Source organism: Marmota marmota, unplaced genomic scaffold (assembly GCF_001458135.2).
Source record: "Marmota marmota marmota unplaced genomic scaffold, marMar, whole genome shotgun sequence".
NCBI classification, from domain to species: domain Eukaryota; kingdom Metazoa; phylum Chordata; class Mammalia; order Rodentia; family Sciuridae; genus Marmota; species Marmota marmota.
In genome coordinates this window covers 49655763-49677326 of record NW_025999990.1, presented here as the reverse complement: position 1 = coordinate 49677326, position 21564 = coordinate 49655763, and the positions used below count along the sequence as shown (strand labels likewise).

The window sequence follows — 21564 nt, the reverse complement described above, 5'->3', positions numbered from 1 at the left end:
GTAAATGGAAGTTTAAAAACGTATTTCCCAATTGATTTTTGCTAACATAAAAGCAAACTGATTTTTATACAGTGATCATATGTGCCATGATCTTGATACATTATCTCATTAATATGAATAGTTGAAGATGCCTGAGGGTTTTCTATACAAATAATACAATTAATCATACCATTTAAAAATATAGACCATTTTATAGTTTTCATATCTTTATGCCTTATATTTCTTTGTTTTGCTTCTTGGACAGGATATATAATAATAAACTGCTGAATTAAAACTCACAAATTGTTTTTAAATTTTGTCAAAAATCTTTTCTGTATTTATGGAAAAGATTGTGTATGCATGTATGTGTATAAATCATGTGTCTACAAATCATTATATTTAAATCATTCATTAAAAACCTGCACAGACAAAGCACTAACGAACAAATTTAGGAAACGGTTGCTTATTCAATTTACCTTTAACCCACCACCATTCCCATGATGCCAAGCAGCTTTTGCACAAGATCATCTTGTTCCTGAGAGAGATGGGCTCAGACACAAAACTTCTGACTTTAAACTCCTGTTCTTTCAGTGGCCCCTGTGTCCTCAGACTAGTCAAACAAAGAATTTTTGTGAGAATATTTTTGTTTTTTTTTCTTTATTTTTAGGGGTTAAAATGCAACATACTCATGCTACACGACAATGAAAACTGAAGAGACAAGAGTCAATATGAACTTTTGAGATGGGAAGAAACATACATTGGCATTTTCCAGAAACATAAGATTTCTCAATTTACACAATTTGAGAAAATAGTTGGAAAGTCCCTGAAAGAAAATATGTTATTTTTAAAATTAGGTATGTATATATAAAACTGTTGAAATCCTTGAAAGGAATGCTTTAAACCCAAGTTATTTTATTTTTTAGTGTGACATATTTATGGAAAACAGTTGAAAAAAATGTCTGTCAGGGGCCTCTTTAATCTCATAATATATTGACTATTTAGGCAAGTAATATCTATGTGAAAAAATGAAGGGACATCTTATTCTCATGTTACTTTTCAGCCAAATGAATTATGCGGACAACAGTTGCAAATGTCTGAAAGAAAAGATGGACATTCCTGCTTCTGAAAACCTGCATTTCCACCTGATTAGAAACACAAGATAATCAGTGAGGGACCATGGATGATCTCAGAGTATACCACAGGTCACAGTTACAGAGTAGTTGGTTTTAAACTTTGCTAAAAATATTTTACATCATTAAATGCATATTAATAAATGCACATTGAAAGCTAACTGAAGTGACTTAAATAATATGACTAAGACAGTTTGTAACAAAAATTGTTAAAGTCTATTAGTTTTTTCCCCAAGAAAAGCAAGTGAGGTAGTTTATACTGTATATACATCGTAAAGAACTGACATTCCAGTTTGTTCAAAGATCATGTTCCCAAGTGAGCTTTTACAGAATGAAGGAAACAATGAGCCAGATCTAAGAATGAGTGCTCCTAAACATTAACTTCCTGTAAGTACTTTCCTGGACGATATTATTTTTCTTACTGTGTACCAATAACATTTGGGATGGGGTGAGGGTCAGAACGGTATTTACAAGCCAGTCATCTGACTTTCCTTTGGTTTTGACTATTCATTTTTACACACTGTTTACTGAACTTTTCTAAAAACAACTTTTGCTAAGGCAAAAGATTTTTCAATACTTAAGATGACAGGCATTTTCGAATTTAAGGCTGGTTATAAGTTGGGATAAATCTGAACACATTTAGAATCTTTGTGTGAGACCTAATGTACTTTCAGTCAAAAGACATGAAAACTTCAAAATAAGACATTAAATGAATAGATCTGTGAATTCTCTATATAAACACAACAGAATTTAACTGTTCTAATGAGAGGAAATACAATGAAAAAGATCAGTTTTCAGGTATATAGATGTGTAGGGAAGCTACTGGAAGTTTCTTCCATGTGTGGGCATAAATTACTTCTATCTGATGTCTTGGGATTTGGCAATTACCTAAGGTGAAACGTTTACTTTTGTTATCTGAATTGCAAAAATGATAAAATTATTTTTCCAGACTCTGGAAATTCGTTATGTAAACTCACATACCATTAGCCATACATTGAAAACTTTGAAATGTAGGAATGAATAGAAACCACATATACAGTTTAGTTTCTAATGGTTTTCAGATAAAGAAAATAAAAATTCTCAAACAAGTCAAATGAATGGATCATTGTTTCTCCTATAAAAGCATAACAAAATTCTACAGGTTAGAAATGCAATTATCTACATACTGAGTATAAATAATGTTTTGTGTAGACGTCAAGGCATAATGTAGCATATAAAAGATTTCTTCCGTATATGCACTTTGAATGTTACCACATTATGTTTTGAGACTTGATAAATAAATAACAAACGTTTTTCTGTATTTGTGATTCAGCTTTGAATCATGAGAATGTGGCTTGGGCCTTAAATCTTATTTAATCTGATACAAATCCATCAAAACCTCAATCTGAATTCTGAGTTAGAGTATGTGTCTGGGATAAATGAGAACTCTGTCCCCATTTCAGGCTTATCCCTAAGAGGACCCTATCTGCAATCTCAAGATGAAAGGCAGCACTATCCAATCCCTCAGCACATTTCAGATTTGTTCTAAATTAGAAACATGAGGACTGTGTGTTCTGGCCAATCTTGAGTCTGGAAAATAGCTCTGTGAGATCTTGATAGCGGGGGGGAGTTCTCAGCGCACCATCTGATCATCCGATTCTATGGCCCTATGCTAACCCACAGTGCTTAGCCATGACTATGATTAATAAATAAAAGCAAAGTCTTTTGCAGCTTATAAAACTGGATCTAATAGTATTTTTCAGCACTCTTGGATAAAGGCAGGTCAGTGTTTTTAGGTTGTTTGATCAAAAAAGGAAATTGTTGCCTGGCATATGAGAGGATTTCATTGAGCACCATAACCATGATGAGAAAAGACTCTGTGCCTGCTGACAAAAACAAAGGCTTTTGTTTTATGCTCTTGCAGAGCAGAAGATACTCTTTGTCAAGTTGAGCTTTACAATGGGGATCTGTGCTCATAAGACAATAAACTACAAAATATTTATTTTGGAGCCAGGTGCAGTGGCACACTCCTATAATCTCAGTTATTCAGGAGGCTGAGGCAGGAGGATGGCAAGTTAGAGGCCAGCCTAGTCAACTGAGCAGAACCCTGTCTTAGGATAAAATTTTAAAAAAGGGGGTGGGGGTATAGCTCAGTTGTAGAGCAAATACCTAACATGTGAGGTCCTGAGTTCAAGCCCCAGTACCAGAAATAAAAAGACAAAAAAATACCAATTTTCAATATTCAGTAACAGAGAATTGTTCATTTGCACCAGGAAGTTAAGGGTTATCAGGTAGCATGGCACAACATACTTAACACCACAGTTTTCTTTAGACCAAAGTTCCTCCTCCCCCAATTCAGAGACAAGTCAGAGCATTGATAAAATGTGTCACTTTATAAACCGATTCTCTTTGGAAAGTAGATCTAGATTATTTTGTAGGGCAGAAAGTAAGGCTATTTCTGGCATTCTCGCTTAAAAGAGGTCAATATATGTCTAAACACAAATATAAAAAAGGGTCTTTTTCACTTCTTATGCTTGGTAGCATTGGCTACATCAAGAAGTGTTTCTGATCCCCAGGTACAGGACCAAGTTCATTTCTGCTGCAAAGTTGAATACTAGAAATGATTAGTTCTGTATTCTCCATTGACCTTTCTTCTGGAAGCATCACATCTGCTTTCCTTTTATCAAGGAAACGTGATGAAGGTCAGCTTAAGTGGTGAACCAGCTCCTCTTCCATAGTTCAAGCGGACAAAGCTGGAGATACCACTCCTTGAGAAACACAACAGGGTTATGGGAACAAACATGTCAAGGCAATCTTATTTTCCCCCACAAAATGTAGGATCTTCTTGGCATAGAACACAGAATAGCAGCCATCTTCAAAGACTTGCTTGGGGCTTAATCACCCATTCTGCATGAGGATTTACATGATATACATCCAAAATATATGCATCTGGATCCAAGCAATGCTGTCCTAAAGATAAAGAGAAATTCAAAGAATGTTTTCAAGAGGGCAACTTCTACCTGTGTACATGCATGCACATTCATATGTGAGTAAGGTTCAAATCAGGCCAATAGTTCTCAGCCCAAAGTGTATATATTTCGAAGTTTCATAGCAATGCTTCCCTCCTCTTCCCTCCTTCCCTCCATTTCTAAGACTGAAATAATTCAAAAGGATCTCATATAAATTGTGGAGAAACAGACATACCCTCCAGAGGCACACTTTCTCTAGCTTCAACATGTACATTAGAAAAACAAGGCAAGAACTCCTTTCAGGTATAAGCTGACCATTTATATGCTAATATATATCCTCTAATGCTTTTACAGACAGTAACTTGAGAAGGGCAGAGAAGATTCAAGGCAAGCTTATTTTAGGAACTGGACATTTTGTTGCTTTGTGGAAGTCATGCCCAAAAGCAAGCGAGAAGTGGAGTGCCGGGCACTATTCTAAGGCTGGGGCAATGCACTGGATGTTCACAAACACTTGCCCTTGGGTGCTTATGTAGCAGATAAACATGTAAAATATAAAGTCAATCCAGTGGTGATAAGATATTAGAGGAAAACAAAGCAAGGCAGGCACAGGGAGAGGGTACAGGAGCCAGGAAGACCTCACTAGAAGAGTCACCAGCCTAGACACGGAAGAAGCGAGAGGGAGAGGAGGATATCTGAAGTGGGGCATCCTGGGTAAAGCCACAGCAAGGACAGAGTGCCAGGCAAAGTGAGCCTGGTGACTCAAGTTTGGGGGCCAAGGAAACACCTGGTCAGATGAATCAGCCCTCAGGTGTATTTAAAGCCATGAGGTGGGCTGAGAGTACTGTGTGAGAATGCTGAGGATTCTAAGGAAGTCAGAAGCTTAACTGTCCTCGAAATCAAGAGAAAGTGTTTGTCAAAGAGAAAGAAGACTTCGGGCAGTCCAAAAGACAGAAGGGACGACTGGATCTCACGGCCTAAGAGTTCTCTGGTGGCCTTGACAAGAGGGCGATTTTGGAGAAGTACTGGGGAGGTGGGGGGAGGCTTGACAGGAGTGGTTTCAAGAGAAAACAGAAGAAATAGGAGTGCAGAGGACTGACTGATGGAAGGGGTTCGCTGTATGTGGAACAGAGAAATGGGAGTGGACCAGAGGGGGGTCAAGAGAGAATTCCATAGAGGTGAGAGAAATGACCGACCATTTTTTAATTCCAACAGAAACGATGCCATTGGGAAGGAAAAGTGGAAGATGCAGGATAGAACCGAGGCTGACTGGAACAAGGCCCTGACCAGACAGGACCCCCTCAGGAAAGCCAGGAGGAGGCACGCAGGCCACAAGTCAGGGCACAGACAGGTGCATGGAGCTCAGAGGACGTGGACAAAGGCACAAGGAGAAGGGATTTTCTTTGGATCCAGTCCTATCAGGGAAATCAGTAAGTGAAAGATCCTGGGCTCTGAGCTAAAATGGGAAAATTGAAGAAAAAGGGTGTCATGCTTCTTCTCTCAGTTCTCAGTGCCCTTTGTTTTGCATGAACCTCAAGAGAGACTAGACCTAAGTCTGTTCCACATCCACACTAAAATAGTCTCACTTAAATTTTAGAATACTGTAGACAGGTCATGCACCTGTTTTTTACATACAATTAAAAAAATGAAAACTGATTTTGACTTCTTATCCAAAATAAATAGACATAACACATAAAATATACCTTTATAATAACAATATTTCTTTTAGGATAGTCAGAGAATTTAGAAGCAGAAATTATTTAAGAATGCTTACCTATATTTCCTCCAATTTCATATAATCTTTGGTTCTGAATCTTAATACATTCTGATGAACCATGACTAAAAATAGAGAAAGCAATATAATTTTAACTCTCTTTCTTGATTTGAGGTAAATTTGCATATTAGAAACATGAAAACAAACAATTCATTCTGTCTTGATGAAATAAACTCCATAAAATCATATGACAGCTAGAGTCATGACAAAAATAATTTTTTTTTTTCCCTTTTTGACACAGATAAAGAAGTTGAAGTCCAGATAATTTGGGATGATTCCAAACCAAGATGGCATGCTCAGTGGCCTACACCAGAGAGAGCCCATTCTAGCCACAACTGTCAGCATGCTATTAGGGAGAGAACGGATGCTGACACATCGAGGCTGGCCAGGGAGCAGCTGCGTGTTTAATAATCATTTGTTGGCCACAATTCAAAAGTCAAGTTTCATTTCTATATTTGCCCAAAATTGAATGACATTCTCTGCTCAGCCCATGTCACATTTCTACATTTTGCAAAGTAAGGTTGACTTCTTTGTAAGTCTGCCTATAATAAAAGCAAATCAGAAAAAACAATTGCCCAATTCAATTTTTCTATCCCAGACTTGAATGCTGGGATAGAATAGCCCAAAAGACCAGGGCTGGTCTCCATGCGCTCTGGGAACCACCTGGGGCATGGCTACTTCTGATTGCCCTCGCCTCTCTGTTGTGAGGAAGGAGGATGAGTGCCCTCTTCTATTTAATTAACTTTATTTGAGATAATTGTACATTTTCATTTAGCTGTGAAAAAAATAATAAAGACAGATCCAGTGCACCCTTTGCCCAATTTCTCCCAATAGTACCGTGTTGCAAAATTTGAGGGCAATTCCACAACCAGAATGTTGACCGTGGTTCAGTCAAAGCACAGAACATTCCCATCATCACAGGCTTCCCTCCTGTTGCCTTTTTATAGTAACATTCACTTTCCTCTCCCTATTCTACCCTATCCCCACCTCACCCCTGGCAACCACTATTCTAGTCAGCATTTCTACAAATTCACAATTTCATAAATGTTGTCCAAATGGAAATATACAGGTTCAAGTTGTTACATTTTCCTTGCTGAGTCATATGCCCTCCCTCGTGTGCATGTATCACAATTTGTTTGGTCATCCACCTCTTGAAGGACATCTGGGTTTTATCCAGTTTTGATTATATCAGTAAATCTGCTGTAAGTATGTGTGTACAGGCTTTTGTACGAAAACAAGACTTCATTTCTTTGGGATAAATGTTCAGAAGTATAAATGCTGGATATTCAGCTGAATATTTAGTTTTATAAGAAATTGCCAAACTGTTTTATGGTGTTACTGAACTATTTTACATGCCTGCCAGCAATGTAGGGGTGATCCAGTTTCTATCTTTGTCAGTATTTGGTGTTGACACTATATGTTAGCCATCTTCACAGGTATGTAAGAATGTCACTGTAGTTCTAATTTGTGAGCATCTTTTCACGTGTGTATCACCTATATGTCTCTACCATGGTTCCAGGTGTACCCAAATGCCCCTGTGTTAGAGGCTCAGTCTCCAGCGTGGTGCTATTGGGAGGTGAAGGAAACTTAAGAGGTAGGGGCTAGTGGGAGGTCCTTAGGTAATCCCTTGAAGAGATTATGGGACCCCAGTTTCTTCCTCTTCTTTTTGATTGCAGACCAACAGTTTTGCTCTGCCATTGGCCACTGATATGTGCTGTCATGGGCCTAAAAGCAATGGGGCTAATCAGTCACAGACCAGAACTTCCAAACTATGGGCCAAAAGAAACCTTTTCTTTCTGTATGTTGATTTTTCTCAGGTGTTTGTGACGGCAACAGGAAGCTGACTTCAAAATTGGTTTGATAAAATGTATGTTCATGTTCTTTCTGCCTTTTCAAATTGGATTGTTTGGAGTTTTTACTGTTTTAAGAGTTTATGTATTCTAGGTACTAGTCCTTTGTGGAATATGTAGTTTGCACATATTTTCTCCCAGTCTTTTGCATGTCTTTTCATCCTATTCCTAGGGTCTCTCAGAGAATAAGTTTTCAATTTTGATGAAGTCTAATTTATCAATTTTATTTCTTGTATATCATAGTTTTGGTGTCAAGTCTAAGAACTCTTCACAGTCCTGGGTCACAAACACTTTCTCCTATGTAATTTTTTTTTTTTTTGTGTGTGTGTGTGTGTGTGTGATGCTGGGGATTGAAACCAGGGCCTTATGCATGCAAGGCAAGAACTCTACCAACTGAGCTATATCCCCAGCCCTCCTATGTAATTTTCTAAAAGTTTTATAATTTTACATCACATATTTAACTGATCCATTTTGAGTTAATGTTTGTATGATGGGTGAGTTTTAGTTCAAGGTTTTTTTTGTTTTGTTTTTAACTTTTGCCTATGGATGTCTAATTGCACCACTTGTTGACAAGGCAATCCTTTCTCTCTTGAGTTACACTTGTACTAGTTTCTAGAATAGTCAAATTCATAGAGACTTAAAGTAGAAGACTGGCTACCAGTGGCTAGGAGCAGAGTGTACCAGTTCAGTGGTATTAAATATATTCATAATGTTGTGCTACAACTACCATCTACAGTAACCATTTCATCATATAAAACTGAAAATCTATGTCCATTAAACAATAACTTCCCATTGCCCCCTCCCCCTAGCAACTGTGATTCTACTTTCTTTCTCTATGATTTTGAACACTAACTAGCTCATAAAAGTGAATCATATAGTCTATGTCTTTTTTATATTTATTTTTTAGTTTTAGGTGGACATAATATCTTTATTTTATTTTTATGTGGTGCTTAGGATTGAACCCACTGCTCCACACATACTAGGTGAGCACTCTACCACTGAGCCACAACCCCAGTCCCACTATATGTCTTTTTGTGACTGGCTCATTTCACTTAGCATAAGGTCCTTAAGCTTCATTCATATTGTAGTATTTGTCAAAACTTCCTTAAACTTAAGGGTATATAACATCGAATAGTAAATAAAGTGCTATTTTCATCATACATCTTAAAGGGTGACTTAAACATGACTAATCACTGTTTATCTTCATTGTGTGCCTTAAAGCAGATTTGTAAATTGAAGAATTGCTTTTTCCCTCCTTATGTATTGTACACTTTAGAAGGAAATAATTTTAAGTAGACCATTTTAAAGTTGTGGAATCCCATCATTTTAAAATATAATTGTCTTATATGCATTCTGTACACATATTGAATACCGTATTAGATGGTATGAGCTTTGCCTCCACCATCACACAATTTAAGAAATACATGAGAAGTTGGATAGTTTATTATATTTAGCACTATTTTTTATCCATTGTGATGTTCTCCTTTCCTTTCTTATGTTTCAAGCCTTGTTATCATTTCTTTTCTGTTTAAAGAACTTTATGAGTAGGCTTGTTGAGAAAAAACTATTAAGTTTTCTTTCATTGGAGAAAGTCCATCTTCCCTCCTTTCTTGAACAATATTTTTGAATATAGAATTGAAAATTGATGGATCTTTTCTGTCAGTACTTGAAAAATGTTATTACATGTCTGACTTTCAATGGTTTTAGATGAGAAATTCACTATGATCTGAGTTGACATCTCCCTACAAGAAATCATTTCTCTTTGATACTTTCAAGATTAACACTTGGTCTTTAATTTTTACAAGTTTAATTATGCTGTGTTGGCATGAATTTCTATAGCTTACCCTTTTGGTTCACTCAGCTTCTTGAGTATATAGGTTTATGTCTTTTGCTGATTTGGGAAGCTTCCTATCATTACTCCAAATACTTTTCTGGTCTCACTTTGTGTCCTCTTCTTTTGGAATAATGACCATAGGAAATTTAGCTCTCATTATAGTCCTGGGCAGGTTCTTGGGGCTATTTTTTCCCCCAGTATATTTTCTTTTTGTTGTTCAAAATAAATATGCTTTATTGATATGTTCTTAAGTTTTCTAATTCCATCTTCTGTTACCTCACTCCACTACTGAGCCTATCCAGCATATTTTTATTTCAGTTATTGCATTTTTCAGTTCTATAATTTCCATTTGGTTCTTTATGTTACAACATCTATTTCTTTGCTCAAATTTTCTGTTTTTTCATATGTTCTAAGAGAATTCATTAATTGCTTGTTGAAGCGTTTGTGACAGTTGCTCTAAAACCCTTGTCAGATAATTCTAAAAGCTAATTGTTTAATGTTGGCATCTATTGTCTTTTCTCATTCACCTTGTGATTTCCCCTGTAGTAATGGTTTTGTATTGTATTTGGGATATTACATTGTGAAACTCTGATCTCCGTTTTCCAGTAGGCAATCTTCCTGTTGAGGTTTAGCATGGATCTAGGTGGACACATGTATGTATGGCCTCTTGCTGCGCTCCATTTGGGGTGTAGATGAGCTTCCTGCCAGGCTTTGCTGACATTAGGGCAGGAGTAAATAGACGCTGACAGACCACTTTGTTGCTGTGGTGGAGGGTGAAGCTCAGTTTGTCACAGGTGTCCAGTGACAACAAAGGAGAGGGGGTTGGAAGCAGAGTATCTGCCATTCCTATTTCTTACCACCGTTTTACCAGATGTTAGATGGAGACTCAACTTCCCACTGGGCCTGGCAGATATCAGTAAGGGCAGGAGAGAACAGGGATGCTTGACTCAACCTGTCTGGTTCCATTCTTTTGATTGGGGGTGGGGGGAAGCTCAGCTCCCCACTGGGCACTACTGACACTGAGGAAGGGAATGGAGATAACCTGCCTAGTGCTGCCTCATTGTTGTTCCTCCCTAAGACTCACTGCTGCTGCAGGGAGGTGGATGTTCGGCTTACTACAAGACCTTGATGGTGCAGACACTATCCTGAATCAGGAATTGGAATCACTCTCTGGTTCTGTTGAACAGGGGATGGGAGAGCTGTTTCCCTCTTGGTCCCACTGAAACCACAAGTGGCAGTGGTATGACTCTTCTGATGATGTTTGGTTGGAATAGAGGAGGTATTGCCCAAAAGGCTCTCTGTGGTTAGGCACCCCATTCCAGGTCCTTTGGTTATGGGAACAAGCTCTTCTTGGAGTCCTATCAACTGCTTGAGGTGAGATCTAGGCTGCAGGCTTCTGCAGGGCCTGTCTGGCATATGTGGGAGGCAATAAGGAAGCTCTCAAAACCATGTTGTTCTTCTGGACCTCTTCTTTCCACCTTTCAGAGTCCTTCTCTGATTGCTGTGTTAGTTTAAGAGGGAGGTCCTAGGAGGAACAGCACTCCTTCCCACTTTTGGTGTATAAGCACAAGGAGGAATGAATAGAGAGAAAATAAGCCTCTGGTATAATAGACCAAATGGCATCAGTTTGCAGTTTTTAAATGGAGATATCCATAGCTCTAATGGAAGAACAGACAAGACAAGATCTTTTGAAGAAGTTGTTTCAAAGGATTTGAGTCTATTTGTAGTCATTGGTTCTCATTTGTTTTTATTAGAAACATTTTTTTTCCACAAAAAGTCTACTTGAGAGTACTGAGGCAGTTTTGTAATATATGAAAGAAAGTAGGAACCTATTGGATGCTCAAGTACCTGGAATGCTATTTCAAGTCTTTGTATGACTTCATAGGAGGTAATTCTATGGTATCTTAAGTGCCTGGAACCGCAACAGAGAGAAGTAAACATTCAGGACTCTTGTTAGCTTCTGTCTACTCCTCTTCTCCTTTTTAGTATAAGCTTTTACATATATGTGTGAGTCTGTATGTGTGTGTGTGCAAGCATGCACATGCATACATAGAGTGCACAAGTCACAAATATGACCTGATGAATTTTCAAAGTGAGCATACCATGAAGCCAACACCCATGTCTAAAAAAAGGATTGGAGGCCTCCCACTTTCTTTCTCATTATGCCTTTGCACTGCCACCATCCTAACTTCTAATATCACAGATGACTTTCACTGGCTAGCTACTCTTGTTTATTCTTTTAACTGAAATTTTTATTGAAATAATTATAGCTTCACATATAGTTGTAAGAAATGATGGATTCTTTGTACTCCTGCCCAGTTTTCACCAATGGTAACATTCTGCAAAACTACAATAAAGATATTAATGTTGATAAAATACATCTATCTCATTCAGATCTAGCAGCTTGACTTGTGCTCATTTTGTGTGAATTAAGTTCAATACAATGTTATAGAGGTTTGTTGACCCACTAACACCACAGTGGAGTCCAACAGCACAGTTCCAATTCCACCAGCATCCTTCATGATGCCCTTTCCCACCTATGCCCATCTTCCTCCCACAATCATCCCAAGTTAATGGCCGCTATTAATTTATCCTCCATTTGTACAATTTTTCATTTCAAAAATGCTGTATAAACGGAATCATACAACATGCACACTTTTAGAATTGGCTCTTTCTGGTCAGCACAGCTACTCCTTTGAAATATAAGTGAAATGCTTTTTAAGGATATCCACCAACAAACGATATATATGCTACTTATCATTCGAAAATCTCAAGGCAAATGTTTATACTTGAGTAAGCATTCCTATACAAAAAGGATTATGATTTATGCTCTTTTATGGTTATTGATGGCAGATACCTAAATCTAAATATCATTATTAGTCTAAAGATTATTAGTAATATGTTTGTATGTTTTCAGGAAAGAAACAACTGTGATGCCCATGAGGAAGTCTAAAGTAATTATATTCCTGGAAAACTATCAAGAGATCTACAAAACTAGCTTGCTGTATTTTTTTTCATTCTAATAAAATGTACAATTCCACTGAATAAATGAAGTGACTAAGATAAAGAGTACCTCGCAAGAATCCCATTTGTAGAATTCCTTTAAAAAACGACTTTTGTATTTGCCTTTTCTCCGCTTTTAACTTTTATAGTCTTCTGGTAAAATTCCCAAAATAACAGTTCTAATTTTTCAAAAGGCAAAGGTTATAGGTGCCTAGAAATTTACTCATCTGATGCAAATCTCTCTTCCTTGTGAAGTGACCTTCCTTCACACTCACTCACCTGTTTTCATATTGAAATTTCGCCAATATGTCTTTGGCTTTAGTTTCACTATTCAGTTGAATGGCCATGGACACTTTAGAGAGAAGAGGAGCATGGACCCTTATGACTCCTTCTGGCACGTCAGACTGTCAATGAGGGAAAATTCAGTACATTGTGTCAAATTAGGATGAATTATTAGTTCAATGACTGCATTTAAGAAGTAATCAGAATTAGAAATTCATGTCAATATGACCAACATTTAATCAGAATAAAGCACTGTTTTCTTTTTAACCAAGAGAATAACTAATGACCAAACTTAGTCTGGGATTTTACTTTCATTAATTACACACATAGATGTCAAAATCATGAAAAGAGGGTTGGGGCTGTAGCTCAGTGGTAGAGCACCTGCCTCACACGTGTGAGGCACTGGGTTTGATCCTCAGCACCACAGAAAAATAAAGATTATTGTGTCCAACTACAACTAAAAAAATATGAAAATAAAAATAAAACATTTTTAAAAATAATGAAAAGAGTAAAACTGGCTTTTGACAAAAAAACTAATGTTTCCATCAATGTCTTTATTGAACAATGACCTAAATAAGCCTATTTTAAGTACAATTCAACATTTAAAATACTTTAAGAAGCCAAATTTCTGAAAATTTTAGTAATAAATTCTCAAATACCCTCTTTTCTTAAGTGTCCATGAATGACCAGCTCAAATAAAATTCTACGTGGGCACTTGAAACTAGCCTGCAAAGCATGTAGCTAACCCTGTACAGAACAGAATGTGACTGTGTTGAGGAAGAAGGTGTCTTTGCTTTTGAAGGATGTGATTAGCAGATCTTGGGGCTTTCAGCTAAATGAAATATTCAAAGGGTTGTGCTGCTGTTTGATTAACAGAAATTTCTGTCTTGTCAGAGTGGAAAATTCCATTTGCTTCAAAAAATTTTTACTCTTTTAATAATTATGTAGCTGAAGAGAAATAAATTTCCACTTGCAAATCTATTCCTCGGGTAATTGTTCTAAATTTCTAACTTCTTAAAGGATGGTACTATTGATAAAAGAAAGTGCATAGGAATTGACTCATTACATACCCTAGAATAACAACATAATAGGCTGAACTATTTCCCTAGAAATCATATTTGAAGTCCCAGATCCAAGACCCTCAGAATGTGATCTTACTTGGAAATAGGGTTTTTGAAGATGTAATTAGTTAAGATGAAGTCAAACTGAAGTAGGTGGGCTTTTAGTCCAATATGACTTATGTCCTTTTCAAGAGTGGAAGAGATTTGTTCCTGTTAACCCTAGCCACATCACTGTTTATACAATTCACAATAACTAAACTGGGGAACCAATAACTAAACTAGGTACCCTTCAGTAGATGAATGAATAAAGAAACTGTGTGTATAATATTACTCAGCATTAAAAGAGAATAAAATGGCATTTTCAGGTAAATGGCTGGAGTTAGAGCTAAGCAAAGTAAGCCAATCCCAAAAAAACAAAAGCCAAATATTTTCTCTGATTATATGAATACTGATCCATAATGGGGATGGAGTAGGGAGCAGGGGAGGGATGGAGCAACTTTAGATAGGGCAAAGAGGAGAGAGGGGAGGAGAGGGAGTAGGGGCATAGGAAAGATGGTGGAATGAGATGGACTTCATTACCTTAAGTACATGTATGAAGACATGAATGGTGTGACTCTACTTTGTGAACAACCAGGAACATGAAAATTTGTGCTCTATATGTGTACTATGAATTGAAATGCATTCTGCTGTCATGTATAACATATTAGAATAAATAAATAAATTTAATAGAAAAATTACTAGCTCACGTTTTAAGAATTAAAATATTTCATCCAACAGTTACAAGATACTTAATATGTTTAGACAAAAGGATATTTCTGTTGCTTAAAGACGCTTGAGTCTAAAAGAATCAAATAAACAGTCTTCAATTTTTAAATTTAAAAAAAAAAGAGTGGAAGAAAGACGGGCAAATATAGTGAGAATGCTACGTGGAGATTGAAGCAGAGATTGAAGTAGTGCATCTATGAGCTAAGAAATGCCAAGGACTGCTGGCATCACCAAAAACTAGAAAAGAGGCCTGGAACAGGCCTTTCCTCACATCTCAGAAGAAACTGGCCTTACTGACATCTTGATTTGGACTTTTAGCCTCTAGAACTATAAGAGCATGAATTTCTATTATTTTAAGCCACCCTGTTTGTGGCACCTTATTATGGCAGACCTGGGAAACTATAACACTGGTTTTAAAAAGGGTCAGTTCTTATAACACTTTCCTAGTATTATCAGCAAGAACTGAGGGAACATGCCAGAAAATGGATGGTGAGGGATGTGGATTTGAGAGGGGGCAGAGTCCCTGGCTCACTGCAGCCAAGACTGTACTCTTAAAATACTCCTTGATTATCTCATGTCCTTCCCCTCCCAGCTCTGCAGCCAGAAGCCTCTATAAGATAAATTTCATGCTTTGGTATTATTGGGCTTATGATCATAACAACCCCACTTCCCCTACAACTTTCAGTGGCATTCATACTTGTATATAGGATGCCTAACCACACACCTCACAATCATCAGTTAGTTGAGTCTCTGTACAACTGTTTTATGTTCCATGCCATAAATGCCAAGTTTGAAGGATAGATCATGATCAAAATTATACAAGAATGTGGTAGATGCAGCCAGATTGTATGTAGGTAGTTAATGGGGGAAAGGAAACTATTTGTTTTCTTACCATTCTTCTAGAAGAGGGTGATTTTTGTAGTACCTTTGAAGTCTTGGGGCTTGTACCCTAAAGAAAACATGGTTAGTCGTCAGGATTCATGTTGGGAAACCAAGCATGAGCTGCTTATGGAATCTGGTACAATCTTTATGGTTTTAAGTATTTATCATTTAAGTATTTATTCATATACAATGAATATGAATTTTGACCACACACTTCCCCATCTATAAATTTATACTATAAATTACTTCATTTGTGAACAACGACATAAACAAGTTTATTCACTGTCGCACAAATTGTAATATCAAAAGATTGGATACCATCTAACTAGTTGTAGTTGGACAGAATACTTTTATTTTACTTATTTATTTTTACACGGTGCTGAGGATCAAACTCAGTTCCTTGCACATGCTAGGTGAGCGCTCTACCGCTGAGCCACAATCCCCAATATTGTAAAAATAAATATTGTATTTTTAAGAGAATATTAACAAGAAAAAAGTCTACATATTCAGTACTAATGTTATTTTTTTCCTGAATATTTTAAATCAGATCAGAAGCAGTGGACACTGATACAGAAGGTCAGTTGTATTCATATTTGCTAATCTGTGCATACAGCATATGTGGAAATATACATATTTATATGCTCCTGTGTAGACATATTCTGTCATTGGTGAAATTATTTGTCTTCAGGAGGGGAAGTCAAGACTGGCTAATTTTTTTCCAGTCTTTTCTAGCTTTTGAATTTGTAATTCAGTAAAGAACTGCCTATTCAACCAAAATTAAGAATTATAAGCACAATACTGCCAGGTGGTAGCACATACTTGTAATCCAGTGGCTTAGGAGACTGAGGCAAGAGGGTCACACATTCAAAGCCAGCCTCAGCACTTAGCAAGGCCCTGCCTCAAAATAAAATATAAAAGGGCTGGGGATGTGGCTTAGTGGTTAAGTGCCCCTGGGTTCAATCCCTGGCACCAAAAATAAACAATTCTCCTACACAATATATTATAATAGAGCTAAAGAAAGACCATTGCTTCCATGGTATTTATAAACTTTAAGTTCAACCTTGGTGCTACATATAACCAATCCACATATATAATCCAGACATTAAAATAACTGACATTCATATAGCAATATAAAGTTTACAAAGTGCTTTACCTATATAGTATATGACTCAAACATCGTGATAAGTCTGTAAAATAGATATTACTTTACTTCCAATTTATAAGATAAAAAAAATTGAGGCTCAAAGAGCAAATGAAATTTCCCCAAGCTCATATAGGTAGTAACTGGCAACCAGGCCTCTGCTTCAGCTCCACATGTATCATATTTATGCCATTAATATTTTCCTGAGTAAAAAGGACAGCACAAGAAACCCTAAAGTCCACCCCTCCATAAAAAAAAATGGCAAGCACTATCAGTATCAACTTTTTCAGAACTCTGGATGCTAACCTAAAGGTTGCAACCAGGGGGTTATCTGAATAAGAACAACAACCAAATCTCAGTAAAAAAGCAAGCTTTGTGGTGTTTCCACTTACACTCTTCCCATCCTGTCTCCCTAGCTCTGCAAAACCTTGAAGGCATCAGCCTGCATTCCTGGTATAGGTAAGAAGGGAACAAAATGGACCTTATTCACAAAGAATCCTAAAACTTGTTTTGACCTGTCTGGGTGATCCCTGGAAGACTGGCTCAAAAGACTTGCTTTATGTCGTCTAACTTGGAACCTGACCTGTGCTAAGAAGTGTAATATTGAAAATATTTATAGGCAAATGTTGTAGTCTCAGCTGCCTGATGCAGTGGATAAGAGCTGGGAAAAACAGATAACTGAAAATCTTGGGAGTCAAGGCTGGGTACTGAGCTGCATTAGGGAATAAGGGTTTGAAAAACTTTGACATTTCTAAGAATTTAAAGGGCTAAGTACTCAGCCACTACTAAGCACAGGACTGGAAAAGACCTGAAAAAGGCATAAACCCTAGGCTGATCTCCAGGTTCTGTGCAAGCAGGAGGCAGAAGGCTCAGGAAGAGTTAGAAACTGCCTGGTTGAGGAGGGAAAGGGGACCCCAACACTCACACAGCTCATCTGCAAAGACTGTGAGGATGGTTTTTTTCTAGGCATTGAACAAAGCCCCCATTAAGGCAACAGCTAACCATTAAGCTCACGGAACAGAGATTTTAGTAGCCACACAAAACAGACATTACAAACTTAGTTCAGCAAAAAAGTGACTAAACAGGTACAACAAGCAGTGGCAACCAACTCTGAATAGGGATCTGGTAGGAGGGTTCCGATTTCTAAAGTTGCCACATTATAATATTCAGAATGTTCAGTCTTCAACAAAAAGTTAGCAGACATTCAAAACAGGAAAGAAAATATGTCTTATCCACACAACTACTGAAAAAAGAAGTTTCAACTTTGTGAATATACTAAAAACCAGTGAACTTTAAATGGTTAAAATGATGAATTTAATATTGTTTGAATTTTTTATAGATTAAAATTTTTTTTTCCTTCAAATGCAAGTGTTGGTTTTCCTTATATGAAGTCACTTTGCTTACAATCTACAAGGGACCACAGCCCTTCATCACGATTGTGCTGTGGTGAATCAGGTAGCAATACTGCCTCCTGCTTCCTGCCTCCCGCCTCCCTGCCTCCCTACCTCCCTGCTCTTTCTCTGAACAAACATCCCTTCCTTTCTTTCTTTTCAGTGCTACCCATCTTTCCTGATGTAACTTGCACACTACTTCCTCCATCAAGTCATCCACAATTCCTCAAGCTGACGCACATATCTTTATTCTCTGCACAGTCCTGGGACATTGTCTGCACAACTGGTCTGTCACTCAGGCATATCCTGGGTATTCATGCACTTAGACACATTTGCTTCTCACATTAGATGCAAGTTCCTTAAAGATGAAGTGAGTTTCAAGTATCTGGATCCTCCTTAAGGTTGAATGAAATCAATGCTTGACATTCATGGATCACCCCCAAGTTTAACTGAAGCAATGAAGATATTTCTTCTAAAAGCTGTTTCCATGACATACCTCTACACAAATAATTTTGCTACAGGAAAAATTCCTGGGAATGCAATAAATTTACCAAAAGCCATTTGATGATTATCTCTCATATAATTCCATCTCTAAAGAGATCTTTTTCCCTACTTATTTGACTTACTGGATATGGGATTGCCCTTAAATCCAGTTCACAAGGATGGAAATGTCAACTTGCAGCTTTTTTGAGATTCCTTAACTGTTCCAGTAATTCCTTAACAGAATTTTAAATTATCTTCATGAGATAGATATCTCAAGAACTTTAGTCAAAATTCAACAAAATGGAAAGGCCACAGTCATAATCACAAGACCATGTAAAATTGTTGATTCTAAATTATTAAAAAGTTACTTTGGCCTTAACTTGAGAATAAGTCTAGAAGGCGAACAGTGTGCGCTCTCCCTTTCTCACCTCCCGTTCTATGGTCTTCCTCCGGAGCAGCTTTTTCACACTTGGGAGCTGCTTCTTTAACAGCATGGTGGCTTCATTCATCTTCCTTACTTGGGTGATTAAGAAAGATGGAACCTGGAGAAGAAAAATAACTTGATTAGATGGAAACCACTTGAAATAAACCTCCCTCAGTTATATTAGCTTCTCCCTGTGCCACTCAGTATCTTGGAACGAGGAACTGTGGCATCTGACTTGTAAAAGGGAAATTAAAAAAATAAGAATTTCTGTTTAATAGGGAAAACATGCTAAAGAGGAGCTCTCAAAGAATGTATAGTCATCCCTCAATACACAAGGCAGACTGACTGGTTCCTGAAACACCCTCAGATACCAAAATCTGAGGATGCTCAAGCCCCTTCTATAAATGGTCTAGTATTTGCACATGACCTATGCATATACCTCCATGTTCTTTAATCCATTTCTAGATTACTTATAATACCCAGTACAATGTAAATACTATGTAAAAAGCATACTGTATACTGTATTATTGAGGGAATAATGGTAAAAAATGATCTGTGCATATTCAGTACTGATGAAAAATATTTTGGAAATATTTCCAAAATTTTTTCAGAATTTCATTCTGTGGTTGGCTGAATATGGAGCTACAGAACCTGTGGATATGGAAAGACAGCTTAAGTGGATGGCATAACAGGCATAGCTTCTATGTTCTCATCTTTCCTCCTTCTAACTAAGGGGATTGCTTCATCATGGAATCCTTACATCTCCTGGTGCTGGTGGACTTTGGAGGGGAGCCTGACAGTCATCTCATTGTTACTTACCTTCCATAGAATTTTCTGGTACTTAAGCATTAGGCGGATGATGTGGGCTGCAGTGTTTGCTAACAGTAATTCTTCATAGTCAGAATGTTTGCTTCTGCTGAAGAAAAGGTTTGGTGCCATTACAGTGGAAATGTTCCACAAACTCATTCGGTTTTTTGATTCATTGGCAATCACTTTATTGAAGAATGTCATGAGGGCCTAACAAGAAATAGCATTGTGTCATACTATTGTAAACCGTCCATGGTTCCAGCGGCTGTGACCACTCATTTCTATACCCATTCACTGTGACACTGGGAAATGTCAGAAGTGTAGAATGCATAAATGTGTCATATTTCCCCTTAATCTGCTTAAAAGTTCTACGAAGAAAATTTTATTTGATTGTTTGATAAAATAACTACATTTTAGAGAATTTATTATTTGTGGGGTCTCTATAAATTATAGCTTATATCTTCTTATTTCTTTTGTTTCAAACAATCTGACAAATATTAAAATTAAACATAAAACAGGGAGAGAAAACTCTGCAGCTCAAATAAACATGAAATGCAGTCTATAGTGAAAGAAGTACTTCTTTAAAATAAACCTTTAATTTGAAGCATTACTGTTAAAAATGAGTTACTTCTTCCTTCAGAAATAAAACAAATTTAAACAATATAAATATTTCATTCATCTGCACAAATGTAAACTCAATTGAAAAAGTTTTAAAATTTTACTATTGGGTGATATTTTTCTATTGCTTTTCATTTCTGAAATCTTCAACTGCCCACAGGAAAATAATGCTTACATACAACTGTTCTAAGCAGATGAGGAGGAAGGAGGAAGAAGAAATAATTAGAAAAATCTTGTAGAGCCACCAAAGTATAGATAGATTCTCACCTTTAGAAATTCATCAAGAATAATTAGAAATTATTTTGAATCCTTATACTCCAATAAATTAGAAGATAGTGAAGGCATCCATAAATTTCTTAAGTCATATGATCTGCCCAGATTGAGTCAGGAGGATATAGACAACCTAAACAGACCAATATCAATTGAGGAAATAGAAGAAACCATCAAAAGACTACCAACTAAGAAAATCCCAGGACCGGATGGGTATACAGCAGAGTTTTACAAAACCTTTAAAGAGGAACTAATACCAATACTTTTCAAGCTACTTCAGGAAATAGAAAAAGAGGGAGAACTTCCAAATTCATTCTATGAGGCCAACATCACCCTGATTCCTAAACCAGACAAAGACACTTCAAAGAAAGAAAACTACAGACCAATATCTCTAATGAACCTAGATGCAAAAATCCTCAATAAAATTCTGGAAAATCGGATACAAAAACATATCAAAAAAATTGTGCACCATGATCAAGTAGGATTCATCCCTGGGATGCAAGGATGGTTCAATATACGGAAATCAATAAATGTTATTCACCACATCAATAGACTTAAAGATAAGAACCATATGATCATCTCGATAGATGCAGAAAAAGCATTCGACAAAGTACAGCATCCCTTTATGTTCAAAACTCTAGAAAAACTAGGGATAACAGGAACATACCTCAATATTGTAAAAGCAATCTATGCTAAGCCTCAGACTAGCATCATTCTGAATGGAGAAAAACTGAAGGCATTCCCTCTAAAATCTGGAACAAGACAGGGATGCCCTCTCTCACCACTTCTGTTCAACATAGTTCTCGAAACACTGGCCAGAGCAATTAGACAGACGAAAGAAATTAAAGGCACAAAAATAGGAAAAGAAGAACTTAAATTATCACTATTTGCAGGTAACATGATTCTATACCTAGCAGACCCAAAA

At 37.0% G+C, this 21564-nt stretch overlaps 1 protein-coding gene across 5 annotated transcripts in view; it reads right to left on the bottom strand.

Moving 5' to 3' along the window:
* Window positions 1-1706: 1706 nt before the first annotated feature.
* Arhgap28 (Rho GTPase activating protein 28) overlaps window positions 1707-21564 on the bottom strand; it is a 190929-nt gene continuing 171071 nt past the window's right edge. For all 5 annotated transcript variants that reach the window (XM_048806539.1, XM_048806541.1, XM_048806540.1 and 2 more), the window contains 6 exons: window positions 19764-19961; window positions 18949-19062; window positions 15516-15572; window positions 12795-12919; window positions 5829-5893; window positions 1707-4058 (listed from right to left, as the gene is read on the bottom strand). In XM_048806539.1, the coding sequence (XP_048662496.1) occupies window positions 3964-4058; window positions 5829-5893; window positions 12795-12919; window positions 15516-15572; window positions 18949-19062; window positions 19764-19961 (654 nt within the window). In that variant the 3' untranslated portion in view covers window positions 1707-3963. The remainder of the gene's footprint in view (window positions 4059-5828; window positions 5894-12794; window positions 12920-15515; window positions 15573-18948; window positions 19063-19763; window positions 19962-21564) is intronic.